A 27,192-nucleotide genomic window follows, 5' to 3' on the forward strand; every position below is an offset into this window, starting at 1 on the left:
AGTGGTCCCTAACAAGAAATGAGAAGCATGGATACTGATAGTCTCCCCAAGATGTGAGGTTATTCTTGTTGTGTATTCAAAGCCTGGTAGACTCTCTAGCTCCTTTTCTGGGCCCATTTCCAAAGCTCCCCTCCTCCGCAGTCCAGAGGGCAGAGGGCAGGCAGAGGAGGACACAACACAGTGAGAAGGAGACCCTGGTTCACAGGCACTTTGTGTGTTCCTCATTCTTCCATCACCTCTGAGGAGATGAACTGCAGTGGCCACGCAGCAAAGAGCGCTGTTGAAAACCAATTGTGAGCTCTGCAAAAACGAGGATGATAATTCTAATCACAGCTACATCAAGAAGCCTAGTGACACTATGTCTTTGAAGGAAATTCTTGTTTCTCTTATGTGTTGCAAGGAAAATCCTTCACTTCAGCAACCCTGATATAGCTGGGTGTAGCTGCCTTGGCTCCAGGGAAAGGAAAGAACAGTGCATTCTTGGAAATTAAATCAGTTTACGTGTAACTTAGTGTTTACTGTTCTATTTCTCATCTAAATGGTGTCAGCAAAGTAAATGTCCTGTATATTCTGCCTTGTAGAAATTTCAGTCTAGGATTTAACCACCAATTCAGTGTTTGGGGATTTTGGTTTTGGAGGAAAGAAGGGTCATTTTTGGGGGGGGTGTGGCTAATAATTATCCATTATGTGGTACTAGTTTCTGAGTTCTCCTGTCTTAAAAAAATGGAATTAACTCATTTGGTGAAGTCCTTTTTTTTCCCAGACAAACTTTACTTGAGATTTGTAGAGTATGAAGGGCCGAGTGTTCCACCTTTGGGGGGTATTCTATGAGGTAGAACATGGAAAGCTTCTAGTCATGTTGCTTCCTCTCCACCTCTGCCAGGAAGAGTTTGTCTGCCTTAGTCAGGGAGGGACACCACCTCCTCTCCATGTCTGTTGGTGTCTGCTCTCATTCGCTCCATTAGAGCAGAACCACTTTCTTTCCATGTGCAGACACTGCTAGACCCTTTGCAGCACTGTTTCCCTTTACATTGTTTTGTTTTTAGCCTTAGTGGCTTCCAGTCAAGCTTTGCAGTATCAACCCCACCAAATAAGTCTGCTGTCGGCATGTTAGAGGTAAAAGGGGTGGGAGTCAGCTTGCAACAGAGTATGCCACTAAAAATCCAAGGAATTAAACGATTCTGTTTATCTTAAGATAACTCTACAGAAATGGATGAATTCAAGAAAATTTAGGATAACATAGAGATATCATATTTTAGAACTACAGGAGGACCTTCAGAAATCAATTTGTCCAATACACCTTGGTTTAGCAGATAAGCTACCCCAGGTTTTAGACAGGGCGAATGGTTGGGGAATGGTTCCTGATCGAGTTCCAAAAATTCTTAGCAAGTGCTTAGTGTTGTCCGAAGATTCTAATTTGCACATAGGATTTCTCCTTCATGATGTAGTACAAAAATGCGAACATTCCTCTTATGGTTACCTCATTGTGTAATGATACAATAATTCATGTGCTGTTTTTTCATACAACTTCAAAGCAGAAAGGCTATCACTGACCATCCATAATTACACTCTCTAAACTTGGATAAATCTTTTCAAGTCAAATTATATTCCGATCAAAACATTATAATCCACACTAAATTGAATGGGTTTTGTTGTTATCTGGACCTGTAGCCTAATTAGTCCCACTCAAATTAGTACAGAAAAAAGTTTTGTTGTTTTTTGTTTTTTGAAACAGGGTTTCTCTGTGGCTTTGGAGGCTTTCCTGGTCTTGTAGACCAGGCTGGTCTCAAACTCATAGAGATCTGCCTGCCTCTGCCTCCCAAGTGCTGGGATTAAAGGCATGCGCCACCACCACCCGCAAAAGAAAGACTTTATTTTAACCCTGCTGACAGACTAGCTCACGTGAAATATTCCTTAATATTGCAATATACATTCAAGGTTGTAAATCATTTCTAAGTCATTAATTGCTTGGCTCAATATTCCTTCAGACCATGTAACTTCTTTCTTAGGATTCTTTCTTGTTACGTTAGTATTCAAACACATGCAGAAACAATGTTATGAAGCACTGTTCATTTAGTCTTATTTTTTGGTAAAGAAGGGAACTACTGTCCTTGGATTTGAACTCATAGCTAATTACCCAAAGCTTTGCAGACCTTTAAGAAGGTGGAAGCTGGGTGTCATGGTGCACATTCCTTTAGTCTAAGCACTCAAGGAGAGGCAGAGGCAGGCAGATGTCTATGAATTTTTGGCCAGTCTGGTCTACATAGTGAGTTCCAGACTATCCATTGGGTCATAGTGAGATCTTCTCTCCAAAAGGGGATGTGGTGGCATGGATCCAGAGTCAAGCTCAAGTTAGTTATTTCTACCTTGAACTGTAACTAGAAATTACCAACAAGTCAAACAAGAACTTTAGAATCGCCTCATTCGGCTTGAACAAGTACTTGGTACACTCTGCTGCTCCCAACGGAGGTAATAGTGTGGCTCAGTCAAACATTTACTCCCCTACTCTATTTATTTCAGGATTAAATTTTATCTGTATGACCGTTTTACCTGTATGTTAGTCTGTGTACCACATGGGTGCCTGGTGCCCTCAGAGGGTACAACAGGGAAGATGTCAGATTCCCTAGAACAGGAGTTACACATAGTTTTGAGTTGCTATATGGTACTTGATATTGAACCAGGTCTTCTGAAAGAGTAGCCGACTCTTAATCGAACTGCAGAGCTATCTGTTCAGCCCTACCTCCATGTTTTAAAGGCTTGGTTTGCAACTCAAGGAATAGTGGTCTCAGAGCAAACGGGCTTTATCCTGAGCATAAGTAAGTAACCGGTGTGCTGCTAGTAGGAATCCATTCTTTGATGAGGTTCGGTTTAAGTCAGGATTGGACTATGTGTACACACTGAGAAGTTGGGATCTAGGCTTGAACTTTTCATGCATCTGACCATAGTACTCATTTTGGTATTGGAACTCTTTACATAAGTATTGATAATTAGAGAACAATACATGTATCAATACAGAAGAAATTCTAAAATTCTACTTATTTTGTAAAATGAATAAAGCAATAGAAAAAAGGCACAAGTCATTGATGTTAGCTGATCATGAACAGTAATACTGAAAAGACCCAATTATAGTGTGTTCCTGATGCACACCTTCAGTCACTTCACAAGAAGGTGGATCTCTGTGAGTTCAAGGCCAGCCAGGGATACATACTGAGATCCCATTTTAAGAAATAAAGGATATGGTTGCTATCACAGGTCCAATGTACCATAAGAATTTTGCCAGAGACTAGCACAAGACAAAGAACTCTGGTTTATTCTCTTGCCATTTTAATGACTCCTTCCTATACCATAAACAAAGCAAAATTACAATCACCCAAGCCAAGCACTAATTTTAAACAGCTGAAAGAGGTCTTCCTGACTCCAAGTAAATAAACAATGGTGCAATCTAATTTGTCATAATTCTCTAGTCTTTCATCCCTGCATTTGAAGTTAGATTTCTATCCCCAAAGCACCCAAAGCAATTCAGTTTATTCCCACAGACTTGGCTTATTAGTGAACCATGATGAGTGTTACTATAGCACATGCAGGCTATTTTCTGAAAAGGGCATTAAAGATTAAATAAACTAATATGTATTCCTTGCATAAGGTCACCATTCTATGTGAACAAATTTCATAGATCCAGCCTCCTGGCAGACACCTCCTAATCAAGAGTTTCTAAGAAGGTGTTTCATGGCACCCAAAATTCAGAAACCCATAGAGTGTATATTTTCCCAGAATTGTTTGGGAAACATTCCTGAATATGTCAAACTGAAAACTGGAGTCTCTTGAAACTTCCTGATGTTACACGTCATTTCCATGCTGGATTAACAGCTCTAGAAGGACAACACATTGCCCTTCCTGCAGTCTTTTCTTATCCTGTGCACAGCTCATGGAAAGGTGTTGAATGTAAGACTAGATAGACACCAGATCTCCTGGGACAGCATCCCTTGCATCGCCATACTGTAGGGCTGAGAGAACTTGCCTGACCTAGCATTCTGCTGGTGTGGATAAAGGATCATGACAGAAATGTGTTAGTTCTGGAAATCATCCCATTCACTGACAATGTCAAATGGAAGAAGAAGCTTGCATTATTTTCAGGGTGGACCTGATAGCCTGATAATCAACATTCTCCAATATTGCATTATTTTATTTCCAGTTTTCTTTCTTTCAAAATATCAAGATATAAATTTATAAAGCATTTGGTGTTGATCTCAGCCACCTGAGACTCTTCAGGTAGAAATATTTTATATTTATCTCTTGGAAGTGCAGTTTTTACTTATTAAAAATCCATCATCCCCAATTTTTAGTTTTCATGTATTTAAAAAGTTAATTCATTTTATAATGGCTGTCTAAAATTGTGCCCTTCTATGTGGCTATAATCCAAGGGCTGTATTTAGGCTATCCTTTGTATCTGTGGGAGTCTTGTATTAGGGGAGGAACAGGGTCTTTATCAGTCATGAGCTGCCAGAAATCAAACTGTTTCTTGAGTAGCTGAAATGGATGAATAATGTCCCAGCCAACTGTGTGTTTCAGTTTCTGCTCAAAAGACTTTCCACCTAATGGTGGTCGTATCCTATATCCATGTGTTCATCTCAGGGTGAAGTGACTTCCATCTGAGTTTCATTATCCTTCTCGGAAGGATCAGTTATACAACTGGAATCAGAAAAGCAGTCAAAGTAATTGCAACTGGCAATCAGGGAAATATAACATTTTTAGCTTGGGAGCACATGTTCCAATATAAAGAAAAGAAATATTTTCCTGCAACTGCAGGGCATGTATTTCCCAGGGCCAGAAGGGACCACGCATATGTTCTAGTGTTTCCTTCAACCGCATACTGATGTCCCTATAAAGCTTTTCTTTCTCTCCAGGGACAAGGAACTCATTATCTCTCTAGGAAACCTACTACCCTTTTGATTCTGATTATTTGAAAATTTATCATTGCAGCAAAGACACAATTCCTCTGTCTGTAGTTAACATCCTTCAGAATAGAGGCTATGTCTCAACACAGGAAATTAAGCCCCTTCAGATGCTCTCCGGTAGCCCTCTTATCCTCAATACTCAATTTTTCCTCCTTTGCTCCTATAGCATGTATTCCTTTTCTATAGAGTAACATTGATTTTCTTGGTCACTTCAGTCACTGACCTCAGAGGAAACACAAATCAGCCTTTCTCTCTCCTAATGTATTACAACAACAGAAATTGGACTTAAAGTCAGAAAATCACTGTAAAGAACATCTCTGGTCTTCAAAAGTATTGGAACTGGTCAAATTATGCATACCCTCTAAGCAGGAAGGCTGCCCAAGGTGAATAAGAAAGATGTGGAATTGTGGTCAAACCTGCAATAAGAAAATTGAGCAAAAACTCAGTGTATTACATGGAACAGATAGTAGTATAAAGGAGTATCCAATGTGACCTGAATACTGGGCAACTAAGACAGATATAGATGGAGACTAATTATGAGGAGAAGGAGACAGAGTATATTCTAGGATATAGGTAGAAGAAAACATTTTCTACCAATGGAAGCAGTCCAGTGCCTAGAAATTAAGAGGTGGGCAGAGTGAGCTGAGATTAGAAAAGTGTAGAGCTTTGTAGATAGGAGTTTAGATCTTACTTGAAGTGTAAGGGAACATCAGTGTAGGGTTTGCAGAAAGCGCAGTATTTGAGATTATTTTTAGCCTTGTTCTTATGCCAGTTGTGAAACATACATAGAAAAGACAAACGCGAAGATGATACAGTCAGTCTGCAGGCAATTGTTGCAATCCAAGGAGTGGTTCGTGTGCAACAACTCTGTGAGTCTTAAATAAGATATTACCTTCTGAATGTTCAGACACAGGAATAGGAGAGAGACAGCCTCTGTTTGAACTCAGCTTCTTTCACCAACGTGGAAAACTTGATGTTTCTTTTTGAAAAGATGATCAAGACAGGAATTCATTGGCACTATTCTTGGGATGATTGAATGAATTTATAGGATGTATATGTAGCTAAACCTGCAACAGACTATTTGTTATTATGATATTCCAACTTACATTGCATCTTCAGACTCAGGCATATTTTATTTAGTTTTTATCTGGAAATGGGATGAGACGAAAAGAAGAGAATGTGACCATATTATTTGATGACCTTAGCAAATTGTTTATTGCTGGTACAAGTGAGCAGGCAGAGAATCTGTGAGAAAAAAATGAATTCTTTGGGCATCTGGGTTTCTTGTTTTGTTTTGTTTTAACTTTATTTGGTGACTTGGTCATATCATAAGGACACAATACTCTAAATGTTGCATAGTTTAGCATGATGTCCTGGTACTACATATTTTTAATCTGGAACTTCAATAGCAGGATATGAAATAGTAACATAGCATCACTGTGAAGTCCAAGCCACAGTTTCCTCCTGTGAGTTTTGCCACTTGCTTTGTTTTTCAGGTATTCCAGGAAGTGACTATGTGAATGCCAACTACATAGATGGCTATAGGAAACAAAATGCCTATATTGCAACACAGGGATCTCTTCCTGAAACATTTGGGGACTTTTGGAGAATGGTATGGGAGCAACGGAGTGCCACAGTTGTCATGATGACAAAGCTAGAAGAAAGGTCAAGGGTAAGGATGAGTATCTACTTCAAAATCCCCCTTCCATAGTCTTTGTGTTGTGTATTTCATTCTATTCAGCATGTGCTTTTTCCCTAGGGTAGCACTTTTGACAATCAGTCATTGAAAATGGATGTCAAAAACTCTGATTAAACTATTTTTTAAACTCTTCTGTCAATCCTCCCCTCCCAGCACAGTTCTGCACATACTTCACCATGGTCTCACCAGGCCCAATCCATCCCACCAGTGTAATGATCTGCCCCAACCTGTTATGTTACTGTCAGACAGAGCTAAGAAAAGAAGTGCAAATCCCCGGATCTCATCCTCAAATCCAAACAACATGAACGATCGAGGCAATATCTCCACCACCATTCCCAAATCCACCACTCCTATAGAGGTGTTCACCAATGAGGATTACCTAGATAAAACTTAGAACACTGAAATTAAAAGGATGTCATCAAAGAATTCACTCAAACTCTTTGGGGAAAGGCTGCCTGTGGTGTCTCATGCCCTTTAGCACAACAGTTAGGAGGCTGATGTAAGATGCAGAGTTTGATACCAGTGCCAGCCAGGGCTGTGTAAGTAGATCCTACCTTAAAAAAACAAACAGAAAAATAGAGCTTCTAAGTCATTTTTTAAAGGAAATTCTCACATGTTAAGATAGTCATGGTTGGTGCAGAGAAAATGAAAGTAATGTCTGAGGAGATAATCACTTTGGTTAGAGAAAATGAATATTAGAAGGGGAGCCCATGGAGATTTTCACTCATATGTACTTCCCACATCTTCACCCTCTTCTTTCTCATAGTCTGTGTATGAGTTCTGAAATTTCTTGAAAGGGGTCATCCTTAAATTATTCAAATTGGCACAGTTTAAATCAGGGAAACCAGAGAATGATTTAGTTTTTAAAATGGCTGAGAAAATACAGAAATGTGTGGAGGGCATTTACTAACGTAGGCTTTTCCAAAATGAATAGATTTTAATAACAAGTCATTGCTTGTTAAGGTAGGTCTATGAAAAGAATTCCATACATCATATGGGTTCAATATTATAGTCCACAGCACATTAGTTAAATGCTGTTGGTTTGGAAATCTAAAACATAGCACAGAGGCAGTGTGCCATATTCCCTCATGAATCAGCAACTTCCATGTGTGGCTGATGAAAAATGAAGTTTTAGCTTTGGGAATTTAACAAATAGGTCTGTGAATACTGTCACTGAAACATGGGTGACACCTTGCTGACTTTGAAACCTCAAATAAAAGGTCTCTTTTTCTTCCTTTAAGCACATTTAAAATCCAAAACCCAGTCTCCAGTGTAAGAGACAAAGGAGATGCTTCACGTGTTCGTTCACATGGAAGAACATGTTTACTACATGAAATTGGTCCTTATCTTAACTGTATGGATGACATGAGAGCTTAAGGCTGCCCAGTAAATTTATCCAGTAAAGGCTTATATATGTAAATATTAGAAATCCACAGTGCCACCTTAAAAGTGGGAACTCAAGTGATGTAGTATGGGACTGCTTTAGCAAACCAAAAAAACAGTGAGATCTTTGAAAGCACCTAATTCCATATAAACTTATGTAGAAATGGCTATGGCTTTAGAAACAGTACTTGTTTTATACTTTACGTGCAAAACCCAGTGAGCATATAAATGTACTCAAACCCCTGTGTAGCCCCAACCTAAAAGATCCTTAGATATATATGAGTTAATAATGATAACAATATCTAACCCATCAAGTATCTACTATTCACTAAAACCCTTTCTACAAAGAATGATTGCTTTCTTTTTCCTATGAACCTTCTTTTTCCTATGAGTAAACCAAGGCCCAGAAAAACCACTGAAAGTCATTCTGGAAGCGAGGCCAGAGAGAGGAATTGAAGACCAACATTCTGGCCACACACTACACACCTTCCTCATCAGGCCATACTACATATGACACTCCTATGAAGCTGTGACAGCGGAACTATTCTATTACAGCATGCATGTAAATTTCCCATACCAGTTTTGCTCTGCCTACAGATACCAGCCCGTAACAAGCAGTCATTTGCAAAAGCTGTTTTCAGTAAAACACACATTTTATCTTGACACTGCAGGCCTTCATTAAACTATGCACAGAAACTTGTTTTGAAATAACCAAATGAAATTCTGCCCCTTTCTTCCTAATTGCTTCTAATAATAAAGTTAGTTCTAACTGGCCCCACTGCCACTGCGACATCTGATGGTAATGAGCGGTTCCTGGCGGAAGGCATTGTGACTTAAATACCTGCAGTTTATCTTTTTGTTGCAGGCTACCTTTTCTTCCCCCTTCAGACAGAGGAACTTATTTGGAAGTTACTAAATGAACCTTTGTTTGCTCCCTTCATTAATTACTCTTTGCTCCTCCAAGTTTGGCGGTCTGCTTTATTAAATGGCCTAAGGAGGTCAATTAAATTGCTGTCCTGTGATTTTTATTCTGCGGTTGTCCAGCGTGTACCCAAGCTGGTGATGACCTGCATTAGCCAGCAGGCAATTGGGCAGTCTCAGTCATCATCAATCTGACAAGACCGATGAGTCCTGACCCCTCAACATCCAAAGCCCTTTGTCCTTCCAGCATATTTTGGAAGAAGGACCAAGTCACTGGGCAGATGTGACAGAGCACAGGTGACTCAGATGCCTCCTCATCTCTTCCCACTTCACCTTTCCCTGCCCAGTAGTCCTTTCATCTATAGTAGCAAGAAGAAAAGGGAAGGATTTCTGGTCTTTCAGACAAGAATGTGCATTGAATTTCACTATAATAACAGTGTTATGAAAAGCGGTTAGTTGTTACAGGGATGCAGAACTCCACACTTTAGGAATGTTGTAGGCTCTGTATTTGACCTGAGAACTCAAGGGAATCATTTATTCCCATCAGCCAACCTCAAAGCAAATACTGAGCTAGATGATTCTGGGCTGATCCTTGAAATGTCACTAGTAGATGAAAAGATCAGGATTTCCGTGATACACAACCGATATCATTTGAAAATGTGTGTGTTTATATGTGTATATGTGGGGTTGGGGTGGTACACATGTGTGCATGTTAATGTCAGTTGTGGTGCAGCAGTACACGGGCTTCAGAACTGTCACCAGCAGCTTGAGTTCACTTCTGCTTTAGGAGCCTCCATGCCTGCAAAGCCAAGTTTCTTACTTCACCACAGAAACCAATTTCAGGATAAGCCAGGGTGCAGTACGCTACAGTTCATTAAAAGACAAACGGAACATAGTTAGTAACAGGGGGTTATAGAAAGGTGCTCTGGGATAGGTAAGAATTCTCAAGTATGGGTTTGAGCTTCTCAATGGCCAGTAGCCCTTGAGTGGCCATCTATGCCATTTTGGTGGCTTTAAGGTCACATCTCAAATGGTTGATCCAATGCATTCCCTGCTTTCTGATAACTGAGGTTATAGGATGGTTCCAGCAGTGCCTCAGATAGGAATGTAATCTGGTAAGATAAAAACAATGGGCCTAAAGGACTGTGCAAGAGATTAGATCCATCTTTACCTCAAATGGGAGTTTCTGATAAGACTGCTAGGAAATTACATCTTTATAACTGTGAAGAAAGGTCACATAGGCTTAGTTAACCCTTAGGCAGAGTCACTGCTGTTTAACATTCTAATTGCGGATATCTGTGTCTAAAAGAACTATTATCTCTATATTGGTATATTACAGTATTCTGAGATTCTCTAGTCATCAGATGTGATTCAAGAGGGAGTGGGTGCTCTCTCTTTCCATGTCTCCATCATTTCCCTCTGTGCTTATGTCCTGCCTCAGTCAGACTTTGTGAATGATAAAACTTATTGGCCTTTGTGTCAGGAATTAAAAAGAAAGGGAAGACAGCATGCTATTACACATGGAGACACCACTATCAGAGGAGAAGCTGTCATCAGCAACATGACAGTTTGAAGTTGGTATACTTTGTAGTCAAATATCTCACCCTACATCTCAACTCTAGTCTTTCCTAATAGGTGTATGGAAGCTAGGACATCACTCAGCCCATCAGAGTCTTTTGTTTGCATTACTTGCAAAGGATCCAACAGTGTAGTTCTTGTCTTTGCCATAGGAAACAGTTTCAGGATGAAGTACAATTGGAAGCCTGTGCTATAGTTTAGAGGATTGCTTGCTTTACTATTGTTGCTTCAAAGCTGCCTTCTAAGCCCCACATTTTGTTTCCAGATTAAATTAATTTGTTTCTCTGTGTTTAAGAGTGGGGCCTGAACAGCCTCGTAGAACCACTACACTTGTTAATTTCCATTCACTCTGGCTGTTGTCTCATTTCATAGCTGTACTCAACTAGAGGTAGATAGACTACTACTTGCTGTTGTACTCCCTTTCCTCTATGGACATGCTCTCCAGAATTCAGATTTTAACCCAGTGAATTTGTTACTTTTTCTGCCTTTTGCTTTCACTGTAAGATGATACAGCATGAAAACCATGAGTTATACAGGAATGGGTTGCATGTAATGACAGTTGTCACCAAAGATGATAAGGACCACATTTCTGTTACCTTCAGTTTGCATTCCCATTCCCTCTGCATAATATTTTCTTGCTGTAACTGATCTGTTTTCCAGTTTTCTGTTTTGTCTCTGGTTAACCTCCATTGAGGTGCTTTACCAAGAATACCATGACCTTCAGAGTCAGAACCTGCTCCTGAGACAAACGCTATGCTCTATTGTTTGTGCTAGAAGTCTTATTGGCCTTTTGCTAACAAATTGACAGTTCTTAGCATTTGAACAGCCAAAGCACCTTTGGAAAAGAGTGATGCTGCCTGGGATCCTTGATTTTTCACATGTATTGACTTTCTTCATTCTCAGTCATTTGTGGCCTTGAAAGAATCCTACACTTCCATTAGGATCTTTACGTTGTTTGTGTATATAGTTATCTTAGCTTCGTTTCCTGGGGAAACTTAGTGAAGACTGTTTATTTTGGCTTACAATTCCTGGTTGTAGTCCATCATTACCTGAAAGTCAAGTTTGCAGCACCTATCACATTGTACCAAAGTCAAGACCCGAAAGCAATGCATACATTCACTTATATCATTTTTCTATTCTTCCACGTTTCAGGATCTCCTACCTCTCTAGGGAGTGATGTGGGTCTTCCTACCTCAATTAGTATAATCAAGATAGTCTCCCCCAGACATACCCAAAGGCCAGCCTGATCTAGAAAATCTCTCATTGACACTTTCTCCCCAGTTGATTCCGGGTTATGTCAAACTGATAATTTAAACTCATCATCATACTAACACTGAAAATAAAGGCATAACTTGTCTGTTCCTGATGATTTTCACTAGGGCAAATCAAGAAACAAACAAAAGAAGACTAAACTCTAGGGTTTTTAAAAACAAAATATGATAGCTGCCTGAAATACAGAGATCAATTTGCAACCACTGTAGAATGTGCTGTGATAAAAGATACTGTGAGTGAGTTTCATTTCACTTTCCATTGGAATTGCCAAGTCCTCTCAAGTTCTGCATAGCTCATTGATTCTGTAGCAAGTCATTTTCCTGCCCTAGAATGTGGTTTCTAATTGTTTCCATGTTTCATAACATGGCAATAAGCACATGGATTGGCCTGGGCAACCACATGGAGGGAAGAAAATCTTTGGAAAAAGTGAAACACTGTTACAGTAAAACATATACAGCTGTCGTTTTCACTCCAAGGGTGTTATTTGTGGGTGACTGAGTGCACAGTTGGCAGCCCCCCCCCGAAGAATTAGTCTCCAAGGTAAGATTGGCCAAGGTGATTCTTGACTCAGGGGACTCCTTTACTTACTACATGATTGTCTACTTTTTAACTTTTCCCTTCATCTGTGTTCTTTTGGCTGGCCGGCTTCTATTTTATCTACCATCTTGAGGTTGATAAGACAGGGACTGTGGAAACCTGCTTAGAAAATGCTTGAGCAGCCTTCTGAGTGTTAGAGACTGAAATATCTGAGAAAAGGTTTAGAGGATCTATCTTTTACTTGGTCTCAGCAGTCAGCCTTGGTTCATTGCTGATAGTAGAAACTATTGCTATTGATACTGTCTTTAAAGCCTTACAGTGGGAATTGACTGAGTTATATAGAGCTGATGTAGTGAGAGTTAATTCTATAAATGTTTGAAGTAGGGAAAGCAATTTCGACACCTGCTAAATTACACATGATTTGAATTGTCAATTAGTTTTTAAGATATAGTCCTAGAAGTCAGTAATTCCATTCTATTTCAAAATATCTATATTGTATTTCCCATTATAACATATAGAATCAATTGAACACCCATAACTAGTTCAGATAAAATGTTTTCTGTAACATGACCTTGGTTGTTGCATAGATCAGAAAATAGGAAAATCCTTACCACTAAATTTGTGTGCTAATGAATGGAGATAGGAGACTGGACTGGTATTCATTCTTCACTGAGTTAACATTTCAGGGATTAGAATACTAAAACTTGGTATTTACTGGCCTAGGTCTAACCTGGGGACCACTTTATCCTCTAGTCCTTGAATGTCACTTTTGTAAACATCTCCAAGAAGCAGGGTGGGACAGAGATATGTTCATATTTAGTCTTGTGTCTTTAAGAGCAATTGTGAGAAAGAAGCAGTTTTTTTAAAAAGGCAGACTGTGGTCAAATTTTTTTCCTTTTTTTTAAAAACAAACCCTGAACTTATTTTCAGAGCCTGAAGTTCTTCGGGGTTAAAATCTGACAGGATCACACTGAAGATTATAAATGGTGGTGTTATTGTTTTCATTGTTGTTATCGGTTTTGGAAAGCCTAGCCGTGGCCAGTGGCAGACTAATTCTTGGCTTCTCTGGTTGTCAGGGTTCAGTGAGTTTAATGGAGAGAAAATGCTTTCCAAATGCCAGGTCTGTGTCTTCTTCCAGATAGAACTGGAAGCGCCAAAGGCCTTGAACGTTTAATTTCTCAAACCGTAGCCCAAACCCTGCCTATCAAAAGCAACAGAAACTGCTTTTTCCTTAAGCAACTTTGGGAACAGCAGCACAAACATTGCCTCTGGAGTCTACATGATGTATGGGATTGTTTTGAAAGTGCTGGATAGCAAGTATAAATGGGACACTGGCAACAAAAGGTGTGATGCTCATGTTGGCAACCTAATGGATGTCTGGGGCATTATCTAGCAAGTTCCACACTCTTGGTTTTCTTATGTCAGTGTCAGATAAAAGAAACAATCTGACCAGTTGCTGGATACTGGTTAGCTTACCAAATTTTATACTTCCTTTCCCTTGCCATCTTCACTACTTACAATGCCAGCCTACAGATCCAGTCCCAAATTCAGCTTAAAGCCATTCAGAAACATGACAATACATGTAAAAATCTGCACTGGAGAAGGTGATATACAGTTAGTTCCCAGTGGCTATGTAAACCTTCCTATTACCCCATTCTTGTCTAGTATTTTCAAACTGAGTTAGGTTTCTTCTTCATTGTTATGCGTTGTATAGTAATCTCAGTGCTGTTCAGTATTTAGGGTACAGTACATCTATGTTTTCTCTGTTTTCTGTCAATATAATTTTATCATAGATAATGGTCAGATAACATGCAGTTTATATACAGTTTTGCACTGCTGTCTCTATTGGCTGGTCTACAGAAAGTATTCTCGCATAGAAGTACTAAGTCAGCTAATGGAGCAGCTTGGTAATTGTGGTACATGAATGTAGTTGGCTCAACGACTATGGCCAGACCAGAGACAGAATTACTATAGGGCTATTTGGTCACCCACTTATTCCTTGGGAGTGACTAGTGATGAGATCCATACTCTAAGGGCTCAGCAACTCATGTGGGAAGTGTTAGATCTAAATGGCATTATATCCCACAGAGTTGTCTTAGGATTCCAACAAAGAGCCTGAGCCTAAGCTGTGGTGACTATCTGTTTAAGAATGTAAGTCATTTGCCAAGTTCAGAGCATGCCCCCTGCATCATTAGCTAGCAGACAGACCAAACAGTAAAAGAACACCTTTTAAAACTTGAAAAGTGATTTAGAAAATTTTACTGTTTCATGAACCTTTTCCCTTACCGATTATCTTTATTGAAATAATATTTTCACTAGTTCTTTGAAAGCTTTGTATGTTTTAATTATTTTTACCTGCTCTTCCTCCATTTTCTCTAAGATGCAGACCAACCCTACTTATTTTGAGTCCTTTTTTTTTTTAAATTGGTGAAGTCCAGTTTATGCTGACCATATATTCCAGGAAGTGTGGTTGACTTAACACAGGCTATACTTTTGCCAGTAACTCCCTGGCTAACAGTGGACTCTGTACCTACCTCCCTAAGATTTGGTTTGGATTGAGTCTCCACTGGTCTTGCGCATGCTATTATAACTACTATGAATTAGTATGTGAAGCTTCCCGGTTATCATCAGAAAACAGTATTTCCTTATAGTCACCTTCTGCACCTTGCTGTTAGAGTATTTCCACAAATCTCTTTCAAGACAATATCTGCGATTTGGATGTAGATGATGGGGTGAGAGTACAGATTTAAAATATAAGGCTGAGCATTTCTGTCTGTCATATTCTCTGTATCCTGGCCAGTTAGGATTCTCTGTATTAATCACCATCTACTGCAAATAGAAGGTCCTCTGATGTGTTAATCCATAAATCATTAGGGACTGGATTAATACTATGTCCACTTACGAGAATAATAATAATACATTCTACACCAAGGACTATGACCTGTCTAATCAATAGGTTTGTAGCTCAATAATGGTACCAAGTATGGGTTTCATGTTGTGGAGCAGAATTTAAATCCAGTCCTATAACATTAATGCTATTACTGCAGCACTGACCATATTTTACCAGTGATGTCGTTGCTGTAGGTCTCAGGGTTCACAGCTTGATAAGACTGATGATTACTCTGGTAGCATGCACATCACCTTCTAGTACTATAAAAGCTAGTCAGTAGAGATGAAACTTCCCAGTGAATAATAGCTTGATTTCTCAATGATTCAAGTATGTGGTATCTTCAGCAATAGGGTCTTACCCACAAGTTCTGGAGGATAATCAATAGCATTGACAGTGGCTTGTAATGTTCTGGGTCTAAAGGACCTTCACTGGGCAACAAATCCAAAAGATGGGCTTTTTATTTGTTAGCCTGTTGTATCTAGTAGGAACAGTGTCAGCCCAGCAAATGGCAATTCAATTTTATTTATGTTTGTGTGTGTGTGTGTGTGTGTGTGTGTGTGTGTTAGGAAACTTCTACAGTAGTGTCTTTCAGTATGATTTCTAAAAGGCCATTAACGTTATTTATCCCTCCCAATATTACCTCCTATAACCTGTCCTCCCCTCCTTATCCCAAGTTAACCCTTTCTATTTCATTATTTCCCTTAAATCCTGTATACCACTGAATTTTTCTGCCCTTTCTTTAAAGCATTCCCTCACATACTCCCATTATCCAGTACTTACTTCTTTGACTCTATGGATATTCCAAATAAATACACGCATTTGAACATTCAAAGCTAACATCCACAGTGAGAGAAAATATGATGGTTCTCTTTCATGGTCTAGAGTGTGTTTCCTTTTTTGTTTCCTAAGATGAAAAATTTGTATTGTACTGGATAAAATTACTCTGTATTTTCTAGAGCCTGAAAGTATATATTTTGCAATGGTGCCTGTTATGTGATTGTCTTAATTGTTTTTGGGGGGAGCAGGAGTTGGGGTGTTGAGGTAGGTCTCTGTCGAACCTTATCTGTTATAGTACTCACTTTGTAGATTAGACTGGCCTCAGACTCACTGAGATGTGTCTGCCTCTGCACCCTGAGTGCTGATATTGAAGGCATGTGCTACTACTACCACACCAGCAGAAAACTGCTTTTCATGAAATGAATTTAGTTTTTTGAAAATTATACACAGTATATTTTGATCATAGTCTTTTCCCACCTCTCTGCCCTCTCAACTTAGTATCATTTTTCTCTCTTAGAAACATGACAACACACACACACAGACACACTGTGGGCTCTATGTTTGAGAACTAACTACTCATGAGCATGAAGCCACCTCTGAAATATTGGTCATTCCATTGGAGAATACTTATTGCCCCTTAGCAAATATTAATGTCAAATAAATTCTTGGCTAGGAGAGGGTTTTGTGCCCATTCTGCTTCTCCATGCTGAGATTTTGTCTGGATGGAGCTTCTGAAGGTCTTATGCAAGAGCCTAATGCTGCGTCCCTGTGTCCATCAGCCCTCATGTATATATAAAGTGTTATTTCCATGCAGTTGTTTACCACCCCTGACTTTTATAGTCTTTCCACCTCTTCTTCTCCATATATTCCTAAGCCTTGAGTAGAGGACTGGATAACATCTCTCACTAACTGCACATTATCTAATTATGGGCTTCTGTGTTCATTGCTATCTACTTTAAGAAGCCATTCCATTGAGAGTTAAGCTATGCATAGATCTATGAGTATAGCAATATGTTGTTAGGAGCTGTTTTACAGGTATGTTAGTTTAGCAGAATAATAATATTAGTTTTTTCCCTAGGGCTCATAATATAACTAGTATTATATTCTTGGTTTTATTAACAGCTTCAGATATAGATCCTATCCCATGGAGTAGACCTCAAATCAAATAAAAAAGCATACATGTTCATTCACTGTTGCACCAGTAGGCATATTTTAGAGACAGGTCATTGTTTAGGAAAATATATAAATGCATATACACACACATATGTAAAGACCCTGAATTCAAGAGAGAACAAGGAGGGATATATGGGAGAGTTTGAAGGAAAGAACAGAAAATGGAGAAATGATGCAATTATAATAACAAAAAAATAAAAAATATTTCAAAAATAACTTACTGGTGTACCCAAAATCCTTAAAACAACCAAGAAATAGTAAATCTTTCTGAAACACCTATTTTCTCATATAGCATACTCTATTGGAATTGACAATATTTGTGTAGTATAGGGATAAAGATGAAAACCTTCAAGTGTTATTTATCATTAAGTACCAACTCTTCATCCTGTGAAAGCAGATGAAATCTGTGCTGACTGTACCGAGAATGAGTTAAAAGGGAAGCCTTCCTGTATGTGAGAGAGGACCAGTAATGGAATGTATTTCTGCCATTGCACATTTGAGCTTGGGTGGAGCCTCTTACCACACACCGACACCATACTTCTACACATCCACAGTATGAACCTTCAAAGTTATTCTGTACACTGCAGCATAACATCAACTTGACGTCTTTTTCATGGTTAAAAACAAATTCTCTTTGGCCTATTTTTGTGTGCTTCTTCCATTTGAATGATTGTTCCTTCAGTAGTGTAGTTCCTTTCAACTAGTACTTTGGTAAATTTGTCAGGTATGATACGAATTTAACAAATGGTCAGAGGCTATGTGGAGGTGGTCAACCCATGCTTACCAACATTTTCCTTGAAGAACTACCTTTCTTTCATGTTTTTTCTTTGAGTTTCATCCTATGATAGAAATAAAAAACACCAGATTATTCTGTGAATGTAGAAATATATAAAGTATTTTAATAATATTGCAACTCATTTTAATATGAATTTGCACCCCTTTTGTTTTGGTTGTTTAGCCAAAGAGGTGATTTTTTTGTGGTCTCATGGTTGAGAGAAAGGTAATGGAATCGACTTTATGAATTCCGTTTCTGCATCCTAGACAGATAAATACAGACTAAAGTGTCCTCCTCCTTCCTCTTGCCAATGAAATCATCTAACAGATGAAAACTGTCCCTTTTTAGAAGAACTGGTATCTATGCAGAAACGGTCTGAGTGCCAGAGGACACAGCCTCAATACAAACTGAACTGCAGTGTCATCCACAAACGGTTGCTAGTATTTCATTAAGCTGGCAAGCAAATCATTACCTAATGATCCTGTTCACTAGACCAAAATCTTCTAGCATCTATGAGAGCAATGCCAATTGCCTTTGTGTAGATCAGAAACAACTCTTTCTATTCTTCCCTTTTCAAATAAAGGTTGTGCTTCCGACAGGCACCGCTATTCCTCCTTCACCTGCGGTGAGGTATTTTATTTGGCTACAGTGAATTAACATTTCCACTTTTCTTTTCTCTGTGGCAGAACAGGTAAATATTTTCTGACCTATGACCTCACTAGCAAATACAATGCCTTTGTCATTTTTATTGTGCTTTTTGCTGCCCAATGGACACACACCGTAAATCTGAGGCTTATTGCAGAGTTGGAATAATTCTTTGTCACATCTGAACTAATGGGGTTGACTAGTTCTTACATGACTTGTTCCACTTCACGTGGAAACAGTGGGTCATTTATCTTAAATGAATTGTACTGCTTGAACCACACAGCTATAATGACCCTCCAAAACCATACTTAAGAAGTAAATGGATTGCGCCCATAGATGCTACAGATTTCATTTGCTTTGCCTACAAATACCATTTATCTTGTATTTTAAATAACACTTATTATGTTGTGTATTACACTTTGATAGATTTTTCAAATTATTTCTAGTTTTCTTTAAACAAGCATATTTGTAAATTGTGAGGGTTCATTGTGGAGTAGTGTGTGCCTTTAAAAGCTTGATAGATGAACACAATCTAGCCATGTAGTTTAAAAGTCTAAGTATAATCTTTCTGATGTGAATCATAGTGTCAACCCAATAACAAATGTGTTTCCCCCAAGTACTCTAAAATTTCAAATATCTCTCTCCTTATTTTATTCAACAACAGTCTGCAACTTATTTTTCTCCCAGAAAATTGAATCTGTTACTGCTTAATGTCCCTACCAGTTTTTAAAATGTGGTTTATATTGGCATCAGAGCAGTCATTTGCATATTTTGGGATAACAAGAATGCATGCCAGAATAAGATCAACATAAAATAAAATGCAGAAAAGCTGTTTTCCTTCAACAACAACTCAAAGGGAAGCTAAGAGAACAGTTGATGAGCATCTGGCCTGAATGTGTCACTTCTTTTTTCAGGTGAAGTGTGACCAGTATTGGCCCAGCAGAGGCACTGAAACCCATGGGCTGGTCCAGGTGACGCTGCTGGATACCGTGGAGCTGGCCACGTACTGTGTCAGGACCTTTGCACTCTATAAGGTTTGCTCTTCGTCTTTGTTCTCCTGCCCTGTTCTTCCCATTATTTAAAGAAGCCAAATCCCTTAAGCCTTTACCTAAATCTTGGTCCCACTGGCAACAGAGAAGAATGAAATCACTGCTGAATTATCATCCAGTCTTTTTTCTCCTGGACTAGTGTTTTATCAGTAGCTATGAAATCTGGACTCTGAAGAAATTTTCCCCCAAATGGAAGAGCTAAGTCTTCCTATGAACATACAAGAGCACTCCTGGTGGTTGCAGCCAGATGGCAGAGTGCTTCTCACTTGAAAACCTTCACTGCCTGAGCAAATGAGGATCATTTAGGGACAGCTCAGGGTTTGGGTCTCCAGGTAGTGTGTCTTCAAAGGCTATCCCATAAGAGGAAAGAATTGAGACAGCATGTTTTAGTGGTGCTCATCCTTACCCCCTAATATTAGAAAGCAGCATCTGATTCCAGTATTCCTGTGCCACAGAATGGTTCAAGTGAGAAGAGGGAAGTGAGACAATTCCAGTTCACCGCCTGGCCGGATCACGGTGTTCCAGAGCACCCCACGCCATTCCTAGCTTTCTTACGAAGAGTCAAAACCTGTAACCCGCCTGATGCAGGGCCAATGGTCGTGCACTGCAGGTAAGGACCACTGAAAGTGTTTACTTTATTTGCAGCCAAAAGGCAGGGATGGAAATAGAAGTTCCAATTATTCTACGGTGAATGTTCTCTTTGCACTTTGTTGACACTGGGAGATGGGAAACATCATCTTCAAGTGGCTCTTGCTAATTGAACCCTGTACAAAGATCAGTAAGAAAGACTTTATAGAAAGGCATAATGCCTCCCAACTACCATCCCACCCCACACCACTGCTTTCTGTTTGGTGCAAAGATAATTAGTACACACAAAACTAAGTGTGTATACAACCATAAACAAAACAGAAAATATTAAATGTTGACCTTATCACCAGGGTTAAATTTTACTGTCTTTATGAAAAAAAAAAGTTCTTTAAAATTGTATTTATGAACTTTTCAGCAGGCTCTCGTGGGCTGGATTGATGTAACATTTTCATTATACAGGGAAAATGTGGGAAAACATAATGCTACAGTCATCCAAGCATTCATGGGGGATACTTTAGTGTAAAGATAGATGCATTTTATCCAATATTAAAATCAGTTCACATACCAAAAAATACACCATCTTCATCTTTTCAATGGATTTGAGAAAAGACATTAAATTTGGAATAAGTTTTATTATGTACATTGAAATTATAAACTGCATTTCTCTTGAAACACATAATGAATAAATTTACTCAATACTGACTATAAGCTACTATATAATCACACAATGTCTGTATGTGTAAGTATTCATACATTTTAATATTCAGCTTATCTCTTCCAGATGTCTGAGTTCCTCTCAAATATCTCTAGTAATAAAATACTCGAGGTGCCTAGTTAGATTCTGTATGTTCTCTAATACTGGGTGTATTGGTGTATTCTGTTCTGTCACACTATGTGAATATGCTCGTGCAATTTCACAATACTTCTTTAATTCAAATATGTCTTCTTGAACAAGGGACTCAAATTAAAGTGGAAGTTTATGGTAAAAAGACAAGAAAAATACATTGTGAGCCTACTTATATCATAAATTAATAAAGATAAATATACTTATATATACATTAATAAATGTATACCATAAATTAACAGCATCATTTAGGATACATATTATAGTATAATACAATGAACCCTCAAAACGGAGCTACTTGCAGAATAGAGCAGAATAAAACCTGCAAAACAAACCTGCTTGTCCACCCTCCAAAGGTAACTGTTAGGATGGGATAGCATTTCTCCTAATAAGAAGCCAGTAATAGAACTAACTTGCATTTATGGCTGAAATCTTATAATTCCAAAGCCCCTCCGTATACTACATTTTTGTATTCCTAACACTTTTGCACTGGTTTAAAAGAAGTGAAGTGAGAAGCTGCCAAGCTTGAGTTGAGCACTAGTAGCTAGGTGTAATGCTGCCCTCAACCCCCACGCCTTCTTATCTGGTTCTAGCTCCTTGGAGAGGGGCAACCAAGAACTACGCATTAGCTGTCATTCTCTACATGATTATAAAACATTAAGTCATTTTTATTTATTTGAAGAAGTGGTTTTAGATAGTGAAGGCCTGATGTTAATTTTAGAGCATGCTCTGTGTGTCACAGTATAAACCCTTTTATAAGTTGTGAATAGCTGAATAGCTAATGGTTACATGCTATCCCCAGTTGGCACAAGCTAAACTTGCTTATAAAGATCATGTGGTCAGTTCACAAAATATTTTCAGATGGAGAAGCAGGAGATTTGGCCTCAAAGGGAAATGATGATTTTCTAGATCTTGTGTCTAAAAGAAGCAGACCTCACATTCATGCACGTGTGCACGCACACACACACACACACATACACACACACCTATACATACATACATACATTTCCACAGACACACACACATCTACATATATGCACCTAAACACACACACCCCCTCCACATGCATAGCTCACATATTAAAAACAAGAGAGAGTAAATTGTACATGTAAAATAATGAGAAGAAAGATTAGGGGAAGCAATTAGGAAGTTTTTACTGAACAACAGCATTGTGATTTTATGATTTGCATTGCATTTAAAATATAACACTATCTTGGGGCAGGCAAACTGGTTCTTGCAAGTGAGCTGTGTTCAGTCCCCAGAGCCCACATAAAGGTGGAAGGAGAGACCTAATTCCTCAAAGTTGTCCCTGGCTCATTCAACCCACCCCCACTCCCACCCCACCCCACCCCCACCACTGCAAAATACTAATATGTAAATTGTTTTGTTAAACAGCTTTTTTGTTTTACTAAAGATGTGCTTCCATTTCTGTTAGTGACAAGAAAACAGGTGTTAAAGTATTTGATGGAGAGAAATGGCTGATGGCAAATGGTGGTGGCATGTTTGTATGAAGGTGCCATGAACAGCAAGTTAACACCATTTCAATAAAAATTCTTTTTTTAATTAGAATGAAACCCAGGAAACTTAGTTTGAACCTGTCCTTAAGCACTAAATATCACACAGAGAGACATAGTCAGGAAATCACCAAGTGGTACTGTTCACCATAGAAAACAATCTATGCTCAGATGTGCTTTACTATATACAAAAGGAGCAGTGATAACTCAGACTAACTCCAACAAACTGGACAAACAGAAATGGCGATAGGAGAAGAGAATCTAAGAGAAGTCTGGGGGTAGTGAAAAAATTCACATTTTAACAGTGGTTCTGCTTGATAATGGGTGGGTCACAGGTAAGGGGGGGAATATTGAGTAACTAGATATTATAGCAATTTTTAGAAAAGAATTCCAGTGCTAGGGTATTAGAACAATTTTACAAAGATGATGTTTGTAAGCCAGGCTTGGGGGAGAGAGATGGGGGGAGGGAGGGAGGGAGAAAGGGAGGAAGGGAGAGAGACAGATTTTGACTTATTTATTCACAGCAGTAAGAACATTATCATGATGGAATGTAATGTCATGAAGTGACTTAAAAGTGTAAGACAATGTTAAATTATCCACATATTGGTTTATAAATGTGTATGTGCACACATTTAAGACTAGACATGAAACCTCAAGGAGAGCTAAACTCTGCAATGTTAATAGTCAGATGTTAACATATATCCAAATAGTTAGTAGAATACTTTTTAACTATTTTGAATGTCACCAGATTTTTCTCAGTAATGGAGAACATTTTAATGGTTTACATTAGAGAATACGACTTATAGCATCAATCTGTTCTTATGGAAAGCTGAAAAGGGTTTGATTCTCACAATGATGCTGGTAAGGACACAGGGAAATTCACACTGGAGTCTTAAGTACCTTTAACGTGAAGCCTGAACCTCCTACCTTTGCTTTCATGGACCTTATAAAGAAAGCAGGTTTCAGATGGTAATGTGCATAAAAGCATTGTGTTAAAACTCTAAGCACATTCTATAAATTCTTCTTTCTTGTATCAAAAGACTGTAAGAACCAAGGCTGGGTTTGATACCTAGTACCACGTAAAAGCAGGGAGAGTTGTGTATCAGGTCTGTGTTGTGACTATCCCTTCGAGGGTGACAGAAACTGCCTCTTTCCCTCGATGTGCAGCAAGATCAAGAGGCTCCCTTTTGTGTAGGAATTAATATTTGAAGATCATGTCCCCACCATTTATTTTATCTGACAACTGTACGTTATCACTGCCATTGCACGGTAGGGAAGGAAATTGAGAATTGGGAAGTTAAGGGATTTGCTGATACTGTGTTCCCAACTGGAAGCAAAGTCTAAATGGGAATCCCTTGAAGACTTCTGCTCTCTGTGAACACCTTTCAGTGTGTTCTGAGCAGCAACATGAGAATACCAATAGTATTTTCTTCCAAGTATTCTTGTAAATTAAATAAGAGGGTAGGTGTAAGCATTAATTAGCCGGATACTTACCACATAAAATAGTAAGGCAGGCATGGTGGTGCAGTCATTAGGCAGACAGATCTTTGTGAACTGGAGGCCTGCCTAGACTCCATAGCAATTTCCAGGCCAACCAGGCTTGTATAGCCTCAAAAAAAAAATCAAACAACAACAGCAAAACAAAACATATTTAAATGTTTACAGGTATTGACATTTTAGCACTACATAAAATTATTGACTTAATAGTTTTTATTTTCAGGAAAGTAAAGTGCAGTTCTAAGTAATTTCTGATTTAGCAACTGTATTGATAAATATAAACCCATCCTGATTGGCAGACAATGTAACACTTTACAGATATAATAATTATTATATACTTCTGTAAAAGTCACCCAATAGAATGAATTGTTACTGTAAGACCAGGGATCCCAACTCCAGCAATACTGACACACTAGATCACATGACTGTTGTGAAAACTTTCTCATACAGTGACAGGTATTCAACACATCCCTCTCCTTTGCCCACTGGTTGAGAGTCGTATATCTCTCCCCATTTATGACTTGTCAAAAATGTCCTCCAATATTGCCAAATGTCCTCTGCCAGGAAAAATCACCTCTAGCTGAGAAACCACATCCATAGTTAAGATAATGAATGAATTCCCAAAGCTTTCACTTTCTAAAAAAATTTCCATGACTGGTATCTTCCTTCTAAATATTTGGAGAAGTCCTTAAGAAATCTGCCTTCTAGTGCATAGTCAGAAGAAGACTTGACCCATCACTCAATAGTATTCTAGCACACAAACCAAGTTCTTGGCACCTTGTGTCACAGAAAGAAAAAAATAGGCCACCCTTAAGGACAAAGATGTCCCACTATTAGTGAATTCAAAGGAACAGGCAATAGGCTCTTTACTGCCAAGGAAGAGTTCCAGAAATATTTTTTTGCACCATGGCAGAATTGCTGTAATAAATCTTCGGCCCCCCAAGGTGGCTTCCTTTAAGGGCCATGTTCTTTGTAGGTGATAAATGCAAGTCTTTTTTGCCAGGACATCAGTCCCATTGCTTTGTCTTCATGCTTTGTATGACAGCCAGCATTTTGAGAGTTCAAAACAATAAGCCCCAGGAGTGCAGTATGTGGTATATGACTTAGACACTTTCCCCTTTGTCATTGGTAGGAAACAGCCAACAATAACGGACATGATGAATAGAAAGAAAGATAATCGTACTCTCCATCCCTGCCCCACACTCCAAGACTCCTGAAATCTCTCCCCTTTGGTGTAGATAGAATATATTTCTGCACAGTTCACTATTTGCAAATGACAGAATTTTACTCACACTGTTTCTCCGAAAATACTTGAAAACTTTTCATTTATATTGTCCAAACTTTCATGAAAGGGGTGGGGGTCGTTCTCTCTTCCTACCCCACTTCCTCAGTACCGCTCTCCCCCCTCCCTCCATGTGCTGGTCAGTCCATCAAGAAAGAATCAACAGTTAAGTCTCTTCTCAGTGCACAGTGGTATTCATGGAGTCCATGATTTTTAGCATCCGTGCATAAAGATAGTGTTGGTGAGCTAGGCAGGCATCACCTGAGTCACTCCATCATGAAGATTCGGAGTACTTTAAAGTTCTGAAAGGAGATACTGGGAGAATTACAGTCATTTTGAGAAACTTTTTTTTTACTTCTGTTTTGATTTGGGCTGGTTTTGAGTATTGACTTACATTTTCGAAATTAGAACCATATTTTTGTTTCTGGTACAGCTATGTGCCTTAGGACTTGGCAATCGTTCTGAAATGAAAGCCATTCCTATCTGTTAACCACTGCTGGCTGCAGACACCAGCTAAAGGCTGGAGGCTGACAACCTGGCATGTGTCTCACTGCTCTGCAGGCTGCTGTGGTGGGGGGGCACAGACTTTCTGCTCCTCTCTGTCCTTGGCAGTCAACTGGGAGGGTCTGAAGTCTGGGCAGCCCTGTCCTTCGTTTTGGTAGTGAAGGCACCAGAGAGGCAGAAAGGCAGAAAGGCTCCCATCACGATCTTTTGCTCTGGAAAGTTAGGCTCCACAGATGTAAGCAGCAGAGAACCAGACTGCAGCTGTCTGGGTGAAGCAGTTTGTAATCAAGTTCTTTCTGCCCTTAAGTCTTACACTGCTGACCTTTGTCTGCTGAGCTCCCAGGACCACTCTCTGCACTCTGCTCGGTCTAAGGTAGCACAGCTTTCCTTCCTATTTGGGTGAGGAGAGCAGAGTCCTAAGCGTATTCCAAAATACAGGGTTCATTTGCTGGCATGACATCAGTAGGCAACAAAAGCAATGACAACAAAAACCTCAACTTCATTTGCTTCCTAACTACTGCCTGATGTCTTTTCAGATATGTCACCTTGTGGGGAAGGGAAAAAATGTACTACTAACTCTTGACTTCTCTCAGTCCATTTGAAAAAGCTTTTCCTTCTTGTAATTCAGAATTTCCCGGGCTGATGGGCTTTTCCCCCCGATAAAAACCTAGAAGTGTGATTATTCACAGTGAATCTGACATATCAACACCCACCTCACTCTCTTCCTGGTTTTGAGTTTTGGGGGCAAGGACTGTTTGTTTGTTGCAATTTGAGAATTCCAAACCAAAGGACAGCAAACCTAACAGCTTAGCTATAGATGGCTGGGCAAGGCCCTACTAGTCCACTATGAGCATCATTATAGTCTTTTATAGTTTTTTTTTTCAGATTAATTTGATTAAGGAGTCCCTTGACTTCTTCGTAGATGCATTAAGAAAATAGCCAGAAAGCATACGTGTAATGAGAGCTGTTATGATAGGTTACACTAAGATGGTTGAAGTGTATAATTTAGAAGCATTAAAGCCAATTAAGTATCACAGGTCTTCAGGACCATGACTAATGGGAAGAAGGGCTGATGGGTGACCACAGGCTGAATATATTAGGCACCTGGGTGGTCAGGGCACCTGGTTGTCTGGATGGCTATGGAAGGAAACATGGTAGAAACGTGCCAGAAAGAGATGGAAAGGAAATGACAGACAAGCGCATCCCGCTTTGTAATCATCCCTAGAGCCATGATTGTGGAAACTGCTCCAGGCCATTAAAAATGGCTATGAATGCTATCTTGGCAGCCTTGCTTTGACGTGCAGTGACT

General features: G+C 39.1%; 1 protein-coding gene across 50 annotated transcripts in view; it reads left to right on the forward strand.

The window, feature by feature from the left end:
• Ptprd (protein tyrosine phosphatase receptor type D) overlaps positions 1-27,192 on the forward strand; it is a 2,190,171-nt gene that overhangs the window by 2,131,074 nt on the left and 31,905 nt on the right. For all 50 annotated transcript variants that reach the window (XM_040757239.1, XM_040757256.1, XM_040757242.1 and 47 more), the window contains 3 exons: positions 6,452-6,627; positions 19,520-19,639; positions 20,110-20,264. In XM_040757239.1, the coding sequence (XP_040613173.1) occupies positions 6,452-6,627; positions 19,520-19,639; positions 20,110-20,264 (451 nt within the window). The remainder of the gene's footprint in view (positions 1-6,451; positions 6,628-19,519; positions 19,640-20,109; positions 20,265-27,192) is intronic.

The sequence above is a fragment of the Mesocricetus auratus genome, unplaced genomic scaffold, assembly GCF_017639785.1.
Source record: "Mesocricetus auratus isolate SY011 unplaced genomic scaffold, BCM_Maur_2.0 Super-Scaffold_100014, whole genome shotgun sequence".
NCBI lineage: Eukaryota > Metazoa > Chordata > Mammalia > Rodentia > Cricetidae > Mesocricetus > Mesocricetus auratus.